Here is a 14778-nt window from a genome sequence, read left to right as displayed (position 1 = left end):
GATGGCCTATATCCATTTATTTGGTTGGTCTATTGCTATAGACTAGATGGTCCATAGCTCTTTATTTGGGTAGTCCTAGTACGGATTCGATGGACAAAACTAAAACCTTTAAAAAATTCCATAACCCTTTCTTTAGGTGGTCCTGGTATGGCCTTGATGGATAATTGTAAAATCTTCATAGCTCAGTTTTTGAGTGGTTTGTCATTGACAGACTCGATGAAGTTGGTCTGAGTATGGACTAGATGTGAAGTTTTTATAGTTTATTTTTTTAGTGGTCTATTGCGATAGATTTGATGAAGCAATTACTTAACGTGATTGTGAATGTGTGGTCGCCTTCTATGAAAAAGTTCAAGGGGTTTTTTTAGAGCTTTCACGTTGACCGAGGTTCTATGTGCAAGACCTTAAATAACACACTTTTATCATGGAATCAATGAAAATTTAAGGAGTAAAACGTGTTATGGGGGTTTGAACCAGAGTTATTGAAAGTTCAAGAGGTAACTCACTCCCTCTAACAATGTTGTTGTCCCATTTCACTATGCATCGATTCAAATTGTCAAGATATTGATGTTTAAATTTAGTCTCCTAACTTGCTTAGAAAATAGGTTTTATAAAATGTTTTTTTTTTCTATATCAATCATTTGTGGGGGATTGTTGAGAATGACTAACATAGCAAAAGAAAAGGTACGAATGAATTGTTGGTGATTAATTCCAAGAATTAATTTCAATTAATTCTAAAATTGTTTTTAAAATTAATTTCAAAACAATTTTTTTGTTTTTGGAAACCGATCTCACATTTTCTTTAAATAACTCTTAGTTTTGAAAAGAAAGAGATAGAACAATTTTTGTCTTTCCTATTCATATGTTTTTCCTCTAGATCTACTGTTTTCTAAGCATAATTTTCATTGATTCCAATCCATTTTCCAGCGAGTGCACACTTGAAATTGAAAGTTGTGTAACTTTAGGGAGCAACCGGCACAACAATTAATACCAAGGTCGTGTCGTAATTGCTTTCAGGCACGTAGTTCTTCCATGATACAACAACTTTTTGACATTTGTATCTAACAAATTTAGCATCTACAAATACAAATTTCTTTCAAATAATAACAAAATAGATTACATCACTCAATCTAAAACAAAATTTAGGTTTGTGCCTAAAGATTAAGGGTAAAACAAGCTTAACTAAACAATTGTTTTTAAAAATGATAGATTAGGTTTAATACTACTATCGTCCTTATATTTATTTATTTTTTTAAAGATTTTGTCTTTATATTTTTAATTTTGGTTCATTTTGATCTTGTATCTTCAAAATATTTATTTAGGTCCATGTATGCTATACTTCAATTCATTTTGATCATTATACCTTCAAAATGTCTATTTTGGTTCTTGTATTTATAAAATGTGACGATTTTGATCCTTTAATTTTTTTTAAAAAATCAATGGATCGAAATAGTTTGTTTTTAAAAATATGAAGATAAAAAAATCATTTTAAAAGTATAGAAATCAAAATAAAGAGTACATGGATCAAAATGAACTAACCAAAATCAAAGTCATATGAAAGCGTAGATTATATCAATTTCATTCTCAAATCTCAACTACTAAAAATGTATTTTTGTCTCATATTAGTTCCCTTACATTATATTTCTATTCCGTTTTCATATATTTTGAGAAAGTGTAAAAAATAATCCTATTTAGTTTCCACCTTTCACAACTAGTACAATTTTAGAAAACCCGTAAAATAATTTTTCTCGGTTTTTTTCAACTAATAGGGGTGATAGTCGATTTGGATTTTTAGTTTTGGAGTCAACCAAGAATCAGACTAAACCAATTGGTCTTATAAAGAAGATATCCAAATCGATGTCTAGTAAAGAATAAAACCAATGAATTAGTTTTTATTTGGTTCGATTTATTATTAATTTGATTCTCAATTTTTTATATTTTTTTCCAAAATTTTATTTTTAATTCCACTTTTGTTTTGAATAGGTCATTTTGACTAATTTTAAATATCGGTCTACTTCTTCTATAGATTGAAATTGGACATTTTTTTTTCTTGACACTTTTCTAAATAAAAAGCATACACGCTCCATAATAGTTGATGTTTTTTTTTACTAAACAACGAATATATATGCACCATAATAATTAAAATACTAAAATATACCTAATGTTATAGTTTATTTTTAAGAGTATACATATCCTTAGTTCAATTCGGTTTTAATTGATTTTTCTAATAAAAATAAGTATGAACTAATACGTTTTTATTTTTTTTAAATATAAATCAAAATGTCTAATTTTATATTAAAAAACTAAACTAAACTAGTGGATCGGTTAACTTCAAGATTAAAATAAAAAAGTGACTTCTCTACCTCCAAACTATCGATTGGTTTGAACTTTGTGGTAGAATTACAACTAAGACAAAGATCGAACTTCTGTATATTTTTTCTAAAATCATATAATCTTTTGTAGAATTTGATTCATTTGTCTTTTCCAAATCGAGTTTCCTAAACGTATGCTAGTCGTGAGGCGTAAAATTATTTCAAGGTTCCTAAGAATTTCCCGTAAATTTTTTCCGTCACTCTCTCTTTTTTGTTTTTTTTTTTTCTTTTTAATTTCCTAAACCCTATTTCACGTTCGGCAACCTCCTCCCTCCCGTTTCCAGCCACTGGACCACGTCCCGCCGTCTCAGCGGCTGCCGCCGCACGCTGCATCTCAGCCTTCCGACGAACTCACACTCCATCCATCTCGCAATCACTCGCATCTCGGAGCAATCCGGAGTTACTTGACTTGTTTTTTTTCCTTCTCAGAAGCAGAGTGGTTCAGCCAATATCCATTGTTGAGATTACGCCGCTGCCGTTCATTTTTCAGATCCCAAGGTTTCGATCTTTTATTTTATGCTGTAATTTTTTTAAAAAAATTTATGTTAGTTTGCTCTCTTGAAAAGAAAATCAGGAGAATCTTGTTTAAATTCTTTCTCAACCAGTCTAAATGAAAACATAAAACTATGGATGTATAGAATTTAGGGCTCGCATCGAAAAAACCCATTTTCGAGGTTTATATTTCGTTCCCAATTCCATTGCCAAAAAAAAAAAAAAAAAAAAAAAAAAAAACTATGAATATATACACCACGTATTAAAAAAGGGACAAATTGAATCAATAAATAAAAGGTCAAAAGATTTATAAAAGAAAAGTTTAAGAAGATGAACAAAGCATTAAAGAAAAACTCACCTATAAGAACTCGTTCGAATGGTAAATTGATATTTTAAAATGTTAGAATTATTGTCATCAGTTTAAAAAATAGCAAAATACACTGAACAAAGGAAATAGAAACCCAATCTTGAGTTTCAGTTTGATCAAATGGAATTCCGTCTTCTTGAACATAGAAGAAACTATTGATGAAGTATAGAGGCATTTGCATACGAGGTAAAACTGAAAACGGTTGTTTTAATTTTAGAATCCTGTTAAATCCGACTTATTTGCTGCAAGAATCTTCTGGTGGTTGTGTTTCAGAATTGGCTTAGGAATATTGTTTATCCGAATCCAATCTTAAAGCTGTCATCCAGAATGCCAGTACCTTGCATTTTGGCTTAGTGTTTTGAAATCAACGTCAATTTGTTGGTTATTTTTGCAGGCAGGGCTTCGCAGGCATGTGAAATATAGAAAGGGAAAGAAAAAGAGCTGAAAAGCAACAAGAATGGTGATCTCCAGCAGTAATTCTAATAGTAAGGAAATCACTATCAGGAAGAGGATTGCTAGCATGTAAGACCAACTCTACTGCTGTACTTCTTGTTTCCAGTCTTCATGTTTGTTAAAACCTTGGGAAACTGTAGCAATATTTAACTGCAATGATCATACGAGCGCCTTCTATTATTCTAGTATGCACTTGGAGTTGGAAATGCCAAGCTTTACATGTCTTCAGATGCTTATAATTGTATCGAACTAGGTATAAAGAACCAAGAGGCTTTTAATTTACAACCAAGACATTAGTTTTTAGAAAGAAAAAAGCCCTATTTTCAAGGTCTCAAAACTTTGTGACTGGAATAAAGATGGATTTCCTTTTATGGAGTGAAGTTTTGATTGTAATGTTTTAAATCAGTAATTTGAAGTGAATTCATACCGTGTTATTCTTTGGAGTTGCTTCTTGTTCTTGGATGGCGTACATAAAAATTTAGTAAACGTCTAAGATGTTTTTGGTACTCCTATTTTATAGATTCAACAAGAGAGAAGATGATTTCCCATCCCTGAGAGAGTACAATGATTATCTGGAAGAAGTGGAGGACATGAGTACGCTCTTCTAGAATGGTTTCTATTCTTCTTTACTTGGAATCATATTTGACCACGAAACTTCATTTTGCAGCTTTTAACTTGATCGAAGGCATTGATGTTCAAGCTATTGAAGCAAAAATTGCTAGGTATCAAGAAGAAAATGCTGAACAAATCATGATCAATCGTGCTCGCAAGGTACTTGGTGTATTATTACTGTTAATGTAGAAACTATTCATTTCTTTTCTTTACCTTTAGTCCCAAACGGCAGATTTTGGTGCTTAACCATTTTTTTTATTTCTTCTTTTTAACTTCAGACATAACTGCTCCTTGAACCCCTTATGGTTTACAGAGTCACTGAAAGGTTAATGACACTTGTTAAACTATTTGATAGGCTGAAGAATATGCTGCAGCCCTTGCAGCAAGCAAGGGAATTCCTGCACAGGCAGATAATGATGGGGTGAGCGCATTTTTCCTGTTTATAATTGCGCATAGTTAACAGTCATTTCTGTTTTCCCTTTTTGATTGCTTGACAACACTGTTGACAAATGTATTTGGCTTCAAATAGAAAGGTCTGCTGCGCATTGTCTTCCGAATCCATCCTGATTAAAATATCACAAATAATCACTTTGTATTTGGCATCCAAAAGGGATAGAACATAGCAGTCAAAATAGAATATTAGTACGCAATACGACCTTACTTGAATAACTAAGATCTGTTCGATTGATGGTACAACTTTGTCCTTGAGTTCTAAAGAATATTAGAATTCGACCCATGAATGTTTTTCTTGAAAAACACATTGAGTTAGGACAGAGACGGAAGTGTTCTCATAGTTTTCAATTGATTGCTGTTGCAGGCTGCAGATCAAAGTTTCCAAGCAGGATTAAATACAGGAACACAAGGTCAGTACGCACCTACATTTGCTGGAGGGCAGCCACGACCTACAGGCCAACCAGTGCCCCTCGGTGGTGGTCCTGACATGCAGGGCTATGGGCTTGACGATGAGGAAATGTTGAGGCTCAGGGCGGAGAGAGGCGGAAGGGCTGGCGGATGGAGTGTAGAGTTCAGCAGAAAGCGTGCACTTGAAGAAGCTTTTGGAAGTATTTGGATATGCTAAGTTTTTGCTGATCTTTCAAATGTCTCATCTTCTTACAACGCAATCTTATTTTCTCACGAGAATATGTTTCGCTTGAGTTTGAATATGTTTAGCTTGAGTTTGAGTAGTAGAGATTAATTATGCAGATTTATGCCACGTTCGAGAGTGATTCTAAATTTAATCATTTTTTTGATATTTTTAAAATACACTCAGAAAAAGAATTAAAAGTTTAAATGATTTTGAGTAATTAAATGTGAGTTTTGGAGAAATTAAAACCATTTTAAATATGAATCCATGTGTCGACATTTCAAATAAATATGAAGTGATTTTAAAATCGATTATTTAATTTTGCAATTTTTAGATTATCAAATTTTGAAACATTAGGCCCCTTTCAGAAAAATTTTAAGCAAGTGTAGAACAGAGAGGTAATATAGAAAGTTTTTGGACACATTGGGAGAAAACCTAACATATTCAAATACAAGGAACTAGAACTATCATTCGAACTTCAATGTATAATCAAACCCATGCTGTGTACAATGTTTGTTCTGTCGTCAACTGTAAGCTGTGGACCTAATAAAAGAATTTTTACACGTAAAGGGTTCTTACATGAGCTACAATTTCCAGAACCCCCTACATACTCTATTCATAGACCATAAAAATTAGCTTGCAATTAATTAATCTTGACCTTCATCACCATCTGAAATGTCAAATAAGAGCTTAGGAAGTGATGCAATTCGAGGAAGATGCAACAACAAATCCCCATATGAATCTTTCCTTGACATAGCTGAGGCTTGTATGCTTCCAGAAACTTCCTGCGTTGTTTCGGGATGAATCTTAATATGGTCTTCAATATTCTTGCCATCCCTCAACATCGCAACATCATCTCTGTAATTGGCTCCTTCAACACAGTTTTCACCGTTGGTTTGAGAACTTTGAACAGGTTCTTTCTGCAACAGGCAGCAGAGAGAATCAACTCGAGACATGAGTGATACCTCATCAGAAGCTGCTGACAATTGATTGTCACTCAGCAAGTATTGTGCAATGTCATCCAGCATAGATTGGTATTCCTCCGAACCATTATCAACAAATGGTGTCTTTGTAGAAGCCATTTGTTCTGTAATATGATGTCCAATGTGGTTGACAAGATCGCTCATCGACACGGATGGGTGAATCCCCGGAACCTTTATCTGCTCCCAGTTTCTTGGCTTTCTGGTAACTTTAGTACTTCTATTCTCTTCAATCTCGTGAGCGTCCATTACTAACATACAAAAGGTAATGGGTGATATTGGTTAGAGGATAGTGTTGACATGCAAGCTATAGAGAACAGATATATAAGGAAACATAATCTTCCAAAACACATCCTCAAAAACATCGGTTAACTTTCGAAACTGGGAAAAAAGTGAATGAAGATGAAAGAAGTTTTGAGAGTGAAAAAGTGGAGGGTACTACAAAGAAAATTCGCTAAAACTGGAAACCAGGACAGTAGGATGCTATTGTCACAAACACACTCTTGAAAATTCAAGTCTAGTTTAATTGACTAGTCAGTCTGATAAATTTAAGAGACAAAAAGCATGCTATGACACCGATCTACTAGGCATACATCAATATCATAGTATCTGGCTTCATTTCATCATCATGTAGGTGTAGTGTAGCCAGGACAAGAGGGGGAAGGGGCTGAGGAGAATATATTTGCGATGGTTCCATCATATTCTGCCCCTTCCCTAGATTAAATGTAAGGTGCTTAGCTAATGGAGATTACCATTTTTCACGCGCAGACCAACTTGCAAGTTCAATGTACCTGAACTGGGGGAAGGTGCCTCCACGGTGAAAGGTTCGAACACCATCTGAGGGGAAGCCTTTTCTATCTTCAATGAAGACACAGCAGATGATGAAACTACATCCTGGAAAGTAGAAAGTAGAGATTGATTGTCATTCTCTGCTTGCTCCAAACCATGGATGCTGGCTTGCTGCAAGGTTGTAAACGTAGAGGCTATTGGTTCAAAATATGGAGAACCCAACACAATCTCTGGTTGTCGGCTTAAGAAGTTCAGGCGTGAGTCACATTGGATGAGCTTTTCAAAATGCTTGTTTAGAAGCCCATATGGACATTGCAGAAAATGCTGCCTATACACCACAGATCAAATTTACATAAATATAATGCCCTTAACCAGTTCTAGCTAAATTGGTTTGCAGATGTGAGGATGAACATACATAACTGTCCTAGTAAAGATGAAACTATGCTCAAGCAATTACATAATATCCTTCTCATACATGTTTGACATTTGCTTCCGGCTAGTCTCATTTAAAACAATCCGTAGAATGATGAAGTCTCAAGTCCATAATTGGGCAACTTTTTATCCGGACCAAAAAAAAAAAAAAGGTAAAAAAATATGTGAGACACGACCAAACAATTAAGAATGCAACGGTCTTCGAATATAAAATTGCACATATCCATATCAAAGATGTAATGGGAAAAAATCCCATAGTCAATAGGAGAAATATTATAAATATTAGCACAACATGAAAGTACAAAGAACATCTGAGTATCAATATACTTGACAAGGTGAGAAAAAAGTCGAAAAGGAAATCCCAAAAGATTATATACAAGTCAACCCTGACGCCTGATGAGCAAGTAATTCAAATTAAAATAGGCATGTGAAGAGACTTGTGAATGTAACTTCAAAAAAATAAATAAGACAGACTACTATTCAATACAGAAATTATTTAGCATAATAAATTCTAGACCAGCAAAACCCAATAATCATTCTTATCAAGATTATAATTCATAAAAAGTGGAGTGCTAGTGCTTCCCAACAATTAGGAACCCAACGCTGAGGAAAAAAAAGTGCGAAAATGAAGATTTACCTCTGTATGCTAGCCTCACCATCAGTAAAATCAGCTGTTGCTTGCCACAACGTGTGCTTCCTTGGTTGAGGGTTGGTCTCCCTGAAGAAAAGAGGCCGTCTAGCCAGCTGCACAAACCAAGCACACCAAGACTCAAGTAAATCATCAAACACAAAGTAGTAGGTAAAATCCATAAATTGATGTACATACCACAACATTTAATATAGCAGGTCCATCATCAGGACAGTTCGCATTTAAAGCCATAATATCAGACCATTGTATCTCTATTTTACTTTTGAGTCCACCCTCAAGGATTTCCCATACAAGCTTATGCTTAGCATAGTAACACTTAGCCACTAAATCACCTTCATGTCTTGATTTGTACTGTCATCATAAAATAAATCAGTTGACAAATGCTTTATAAACCCAAAATAGGTGGACACCAATATCTAATAATTTAATAAAGACCTCCCAACGTCCAATCCTTAAAAGTGAAGCTGGGAAGTTTGAAGCCTTTAGTTTCTCATTGGTACCCGGCACGGTAGCGTCCTGGCTTTCTGCTTTAACCACGAAGTTAAAAGTTTCGGTGTTTGAAGGTCCAGCAGCTGTAGTAGACGCACTCCCCTGTGAAAGTTTCATTTGAATTAGATCCAACAGGGACGGGCTCTTTCTTAGCACCAAACCAAGAGGACTTGGCTCATCCAGTGGATTATTGTGTGAAGAAGTTGCAGATAATGTGTCAGGTCCCGAAACAGACTGCTAATCCACAAACAAACTTCAGTTACAATTACAATCCACTAATTAACTTCTACTTCAGAAAGAACAAAACAAACAATTCGTTCTCGCTTTACTCAAACAAAAATTTCCAACACTTACATCAAAGCGGACTAACATCAACTAAGAATTTTGCAATAGAAGTGGAAGCTGAAGGCCTCATCAGACAATGCAACTATTCCGTTCTTATACAAATCCTAAAAATAAAACGAATAATCTGACTATAGCCTAAAAATGGTCAAATGGAAAACTGTACTAATTTGAATACAACGGCCGGCGAAAATTTTCAATTTCATTTTCAATCCGTATCATTCAAGGAAACTAGATAGAAGCCAAACAGATGAAAGACCTTGTGAAAATCAGGCTTAAACCGCTTGTCCAATTGAGCGTGCTCGTGGTGAAAAGAATCATCACGCTCACGCTTCACCGGCAATTTCTCCGGATACAACGTCATGTAGGAATCTAGAAACTGCACCATTGATACACGAAATCGAAACAAGATCTTTCGACAGAAATGGAAGAAGGCGGAGATTACAAACCCTAGAATTAAATAAGGAGGAGATTAAATTTAGAGCGGAAGTTGTCATCGGCGCTTGGCGGCGAAGGAGACCGATTGAATCAACACGTGCCGAATTGAAACTCCCACGTACTTGGTTTTTGTTCGAGAGAAAGAGTAGGGTGAAATTACGGAAGTAGTGTTGGGGGATTGTAAGAGAGATGAGGGGTAGAGTTGTAAATTGAATTGACACGTAAGAGAATGAAAATGGAAGTGGTGGATTGCGTAAACAAAGAATGACGGCGACGGCGACGGCCAGTGGATGGTTTTCGAAGACTACGTGGCGGTGGCTGACGATGTTGGTAGGTATGGCCATGGTTTTTGCCTTTCTTACGAAATCGGCTCACACGACTGTTCCATTACATAACTAATAGAATAACATATTTTCCATGCTCCAACCGTTTTAAATTCCCTCTCTACACAAATAAATAAAGAGAGAAAAAACAACTTTTTTGGTTTCGGAATTTTTTTTTAGAAAGGGGTGAGTTTGGTTTTTAATGTTTTAAATTAATCATTTTAATATGTAAATTGATTGTAGAAACGTTATGCAGTTGAGTTATAATCAGATTTTGTCATTGTTAACATAGCTAAATATTAACTTATACTTTTAGAATATTATTTTAACTCCTCTTTGTTCAATTTTAGTCTACTTCCAAATATCTAATTTTATTCCATATACTCTCAATAAATCTTAAATTTAGTTTTTACGGTTAGTTTATTATTGATTTTTAATTTTTTTAATATATAGTAGCAATTTTACTATAAATTTTAAAAATATATTCACATATTGTATTTCCTTACATGAAAATCTTGGTAAAAATTAATTTTGAGGGACTAAATTTAAGATTTGTTGGTAGTACATGAACTAAAATTGAACAAATTTCAAAGTATAAAAACCAAACATGATATTTTAATCTTTTATATATATATATAGATATATATGTTCTTGGAGTCGGAGATTCAAATCTCCTAACTCATATTTGTCGTAAAACTTTATGAATTGGTAACACTATTTTTATATATGCTGATTTTGCATGTAAACCTTTAAAGGACTGTCAGTTTATATATGCTATTTTTATATAGGCCAGTGAGCTAGGAGACTGTTTTTCTCATGTTTGTTGTAATGAAAATGCTCTAGCGCATATATTGTGTGGAAACCTTTGAAGGACCAGGAATCTTCATTACTTTATGTTCCTTTTTCTGAGTGGTTTACATTAATTATGTTTCCTGATGTTCTTATGTAGTTGTTTGGATTCACTTATTAGTTATTTACTTCAAAAAGAAAATAGTCGATGGTTCGATCTCCACTCTATTAATAAAAAAGAAATTTGAATTAAAAAAAAAAAACCATATTCTTGAATAAGAATGTCTTCAAACGGACGCAAAAAAAAGATGGGGCTTGACTCAACCACATAGATTCATAATACCTCACAAGTTTAACCCAAAACAGAAGCTTCAACTTTCAGTCAAACGTGGCCACGTGGCCAACTTGCCTATCCATCCCATAATTGACAACTGAGATAGCTCAACCACATCAGTTCAGTAGCATTCTTTAATAAACTACCTCTATCTTTATAAATAATTGCTTCAAATCACATCTTCCAATACTTTTAATTGCCTACATTTTCTTCCAAACACTTTTTTAGGGTATTTTCTTCACACTTCTGGATTAAATCCCTTACCATATCTGAAATGGATTCATCTGATGTGTCCAGAATAAACACGTATAAACAAAGTTAAATAAAATCTGAACAACTACAGTTAGGACTTGCCTTATTCTCTTGCAGATATCCTCCTCTTAAGAGTGATAATTTTAATGATAGGAATGCTATTAGGAAATAATTAGAGAATTAAGGACATGTTAGCAATTAAGAAAGAAGTTTGGCTATAAATTCATTGAGAGGGGAGGAAGATAGGCAATATCTTGTGGAACATTGGGAAGGTTCAAGGAATTTGTTTGTATTCAGAAACAAAGAAAAAGGGGAAAATTCACTGTATTTATCTCTATCAAAATTGAACTTATTCATGGAGCAATAACCAAGGGTAGATTTTTACTTCATAGATGCAACAGTTCTATTTATAAGTAAATATGATTACTTCGTTTATGAGATGAAACTGAGCAAATAGGTCAGACATTTTCGGTAAGAGCAAAAGAATCCTCCTAGATCCACATAATTTACAGAAGAAATAAGCTCCATCTTACAGCGAGTCACAGATTAGCAAAAAAAAAAAAAAAGAGGAAGGGAACTGAAAGAAGGTAGCATTATCAACTGATGGAATAAATAGGACAAATAATATTTTTAAGCAATCAAGCTTTGGCCTTTGATGAGTTCTGGAAAATTGAAAATCATTTGGTTACAAATGAAGTGAGTACAAGCAGAATTGTCTTTACTTGGCCTGCCTATTCACCTTCAGGTACGGCAAAGCACCAATCACATTATCATAGTCACTCCGGCTCACTGGGTGCTGTGTTAAGACAGAAACCAATAAAAAAAACACTCAGTAACATAACTAGATATACAACAGCATGAGAATTAGCCAATTAATGAGTGATATGGAATCAACAAATAAATAAATCAGAAAAACGTAAAACAATGAAAAATCGACACACAGATTTATGTAGTCTAATAACAGGTTAGAGAGACTGAGAGAACAGTTTTATTAGAGAAAATAATTAAAATTACAGAACAAAAACACTTGTAGAGTTAGAGAGTTTATATAGCGCACTTCTATAAATCCTAGAGTTAAAGTCGTAAATAATATAAATATGACAAATACAAATTCAACTTAGTCATTCAAAAGCGTCAAACAGATTCAAAGCATTCCAACAATGAAGTTAGTGATAGGCCGGTCAGATAACCATATGTCAAGGCACTTTGTGTCACAAAATTTTATGCATGAATATTGTCGATAAAAAGAATTCCTAGGTGAAGTATTTTGTTGGTCTAAGAGTTCATTAACCATAAGCTACATATAAATGCAAAAGGTCTAGATGCCCACAGGGCAAGTCCACAAAACTGCGACTGAAAGAGATCACCCTTTATCCCTTGCCTTGGTCATCCATTTCTGAGTCAGACGCAACCAATAAAAAAGCAATCAACACTAGCTTGTCTACTAAATTCTGAAGATTCAAAACCAAAGGTATGTCGAAGCTCTTTCCAAATATATCTTCTTGCAATTATAGTTCATGGATATGGTCTTGGACACTTAAGAATATCAAACCAAAACAAAACTTGTTTCCTAAATGATCTTTGTGAAAATCTTCAGGATCACCATCACAAATAGCTCTGTGGATTATTGTCTGAACAAACTATGACAGCCGATGAATAACTTCAAATCAGATCATACTTCCGAAACAAACTTAATTGAGTTGAAATGCATGTCATTAGCTTACAATATGATCAGAACTGAATCAATAGATGCAGGACATTCCAACTTCGGAAAGATTCTTCACAGAACTGCATTGATAATTTGCATTCAAGAAAAGGAGATTGGTAGATAACTAGTCGAGGAATCATTGAGATTTGAAAATAGTGGCTACATTGGCTAAGTTTTCATCCATTTATATAAACCCTCTCCCAGAAAAACTCAAGGCCCCAAGTTTAGAAATGCCGCATAACAAATACATTGTCATGAACCAAAAAATAAATAAACAAGACATACCATTTTGGAAAGCCGTAATCTCCTCTTTGTGTTCTTCTTGTACAGCAAATGCTGCTTTCCAGCTCTCCTCCGAACTATTTTCCCCCGACCCGTTACTCTGAATCGCTTGGCCGAAGCCTATACAGTAACACCAGGCAATAAAATCAAAAGAAAAGGGGAAAATCCCAGTACAAGACAGAGAAGACAGGCGCGTATTGTTTAAAAATTCATAATGATATTAGCTCCTGCAGTAAGCTTTTAGAATTGGGTACTTTAAAGGGTATTTAAAATTCAACCAGCCATTCTCAAATCATAATACAAATTCGATTAAAATAAACATCTCAGCGTGTTCAAACTATGTAGAAGACTGAAATTAACTTCGAATTAATCAGAATCCAACCAGAATTGAATCATACAAAAATATAGAGAAGAGAGAGTCGTGGAGAGACCTTGTGGGTTTTCATTTTGTAGCCTTTAGCAGCGAAAACAGTGAAGGGAGTATGAATTTGAGGAGTGGGAGAAATGTGAGATGGCTTCTGAAGGAAAGTGACTCCAAAGCCGGAAATGTTGTTGGAGGAACTAAGTTTCAAGGAATTCCCCTTGTTGAATGAAGCGAGCCCGACGGAACTATGAGAGACGCGAACTGATGGGCGAGAGTACAGTGGGGAAAACCTAAGACCACAGGACACCGCCATTGAAGCAGATGCCATAGTTCCTGAAGTTTCGAAGCGTCTCGACTTTCTTCTTCTTCTTCTTCTTGCCAATCTCTACGAGCCTCAGACTCGGCCTGCTGTTCGGATAAAGTGAAGGGCTTTTATTTCATTTATCGATTTCTTAATTGAGAATAATCATTTTCAGGGAGAAAGATAATTTACTAAATTTATTATTATTTTTTTTTAAAAAACCATAAATTGTGCCATTTTGTATGGAAAATGACGGGTTAAAAAACACTTCTCAACTCTAAACTTTAGTTTTTTTTCTTAGACAGAGACAAAGAAACCAACAAACACCACAACTAATACTCCCACGACTTCTAAAGATACATGAGAGGAGAATACTATTTAGAAAAACATCTTTACCAATCAAAGAATAATCTGGAGAGAAAATTACAACCGTAATGAAATAGCTAAAAATGTTTACCTCTTAAGGAATGTACTAAAAATGTATATTATTAGGCAATTAATAGCATTACCAACAAAAAGAATATACTAAATGAGGATCCCAATTTCAGTTGGGGGAGGAGGGAGTTGTTACTAGCCCACCCTTGTTCAATTGCACATAAGCTCTTCAAAAGTACTTCGACTTCCTATAAGCTGACACTCCCACCAAATTTAGTTGGTAACCGATACCTTTAAATTGTAATGATTTAGTTAATAAACTTTAATAAGTAATAATTTAATCCCTATACTTTGAAGTTTGAAAATTTTAATCCATATAATGAGAAGCCTCATCAAATTAAGTGTCAACTTTTATTACATAACCACTTAATTTTTATAGTTTACGGAATATATTAATTCCCAATCAATTTATCAATCTACAAGGGTAATACATTTCGTTAAATCTTAACAACATTTTTCATAAGAGGATTAAACCATTACAGATTGTAAAATAT

The 14778-nt window shown here is 34.3% G+C and overlaps 3 protein-coding genes across 5 annotated transcripts; 1 reads left to right on the top strand and 2 right to left on the bottom strand.

Annotated features, from left to right (window-relative positions):
• Window positions 1–2459: 2459 nt before the first annotated feature.
• Window positions 2460–5532, top strand: LOC120071358. 2 transcript variants are annotated; one of them, XM_039023590.1, is made up of 6 exons: window positions 2460–2867; window positions 3627–3750; window positions 4202–4275; window positions 4349–4452; window positions 4649–4714; window positions 5111–5532. In XM_039023590.1, exons 2-6 carry the CDS (start codon window positions 3686–3688, stop codon window positions 5369–5371), a joined length of 570 nt encoding a protein of 189 aa, XP_038879518.1. In that variant the 5' UTR covers window positions 2460–2867; window positions 3627–3685; the 3' UTR covers window positions 5372–5532. The 2 variants fall into 2 exon arrangements, with proteins under 2 accessions (XP_038879518.1, XP_038879517.1); XM_039023589.1 differs by having other exon boundaries at window positions 2463–2867; window positions 3623–3750.
• Window positions 5533–5826: 294 nt separating this feature from the next.
• Window positions 5827–9820, bottom strand: LOC120071357. Of its 2 annotated transcripts, none has more exons than XM_039023587.1 (6): window positions 9318–9820; window positions 8663–8950; window positions 8405–8578; window positions 8216–8322; window positions 7110–7474; window positions 5827–6608 (listed from the first exon to the last, which is right to left on the bottom strand). In XM_039023587.1, exons 1-6 carry the CDS (start codon window positions 9444–9446, stop codon window positions 6025–6027), a joined length of 1647 nt encoding a protein of 548 aa, XP_038879515.1. In that variant the 5' UTR covers window positions 9447–9820; the 3' UTR covers window positions 5827–6024. The 2 variants fall into 2 exon arrangements, with proteins under 2 accessions (XP_038879515.1, XP_038879516.1); XM_039023588.1 differs by having other exon boundaries at window positions 7149–7474; window positions 9318–9810.
• A 1846-nt stretch (window positions 9821–11666) lies between these two features.
• Window positions 11667–13977, bottom strand: LOC120070669 (50S ribosomal protein L35, chloroplastic). The gene is made up of 3 exons (XM_039022506.1): window positions 13616–13977; window positions 13188–13304; window positions 11667–11990 (listed from the first exon to the last, which is right to left on the bottom strand). The coding sequence occupies exons 1-3, from the start codon at window positions 13874–13876 to the stop codon at window positions 11913–11915; spliced, it is 456 nt and encodes a 151-aa protein (XP_038878434.1). The 5' UTR covers window positions 13877–13977; the 3' UTR covers window positions 11667–11912.
• Window positions 13978–14778: the final 801 nt, after the last annotated feature.

Source organism: Benincasa hispida, chromosome 2 (genome assembly GCF_009727055.1).
Source record: "Benincasa hispida cultivar B227 chromosome 2, ASM972705v1, whole genome shotgun sequence".
Lineage (NCBI taxonomy): Eukaryota > Viridiplantae > Streptophyta > Magnoliopsida > Cucurbitales > Cucurbitaceae > Benincasa > Benincasa hispida.
This window is presented reverse-complemented; position numbering and strand designations above follow the sequence as displayed.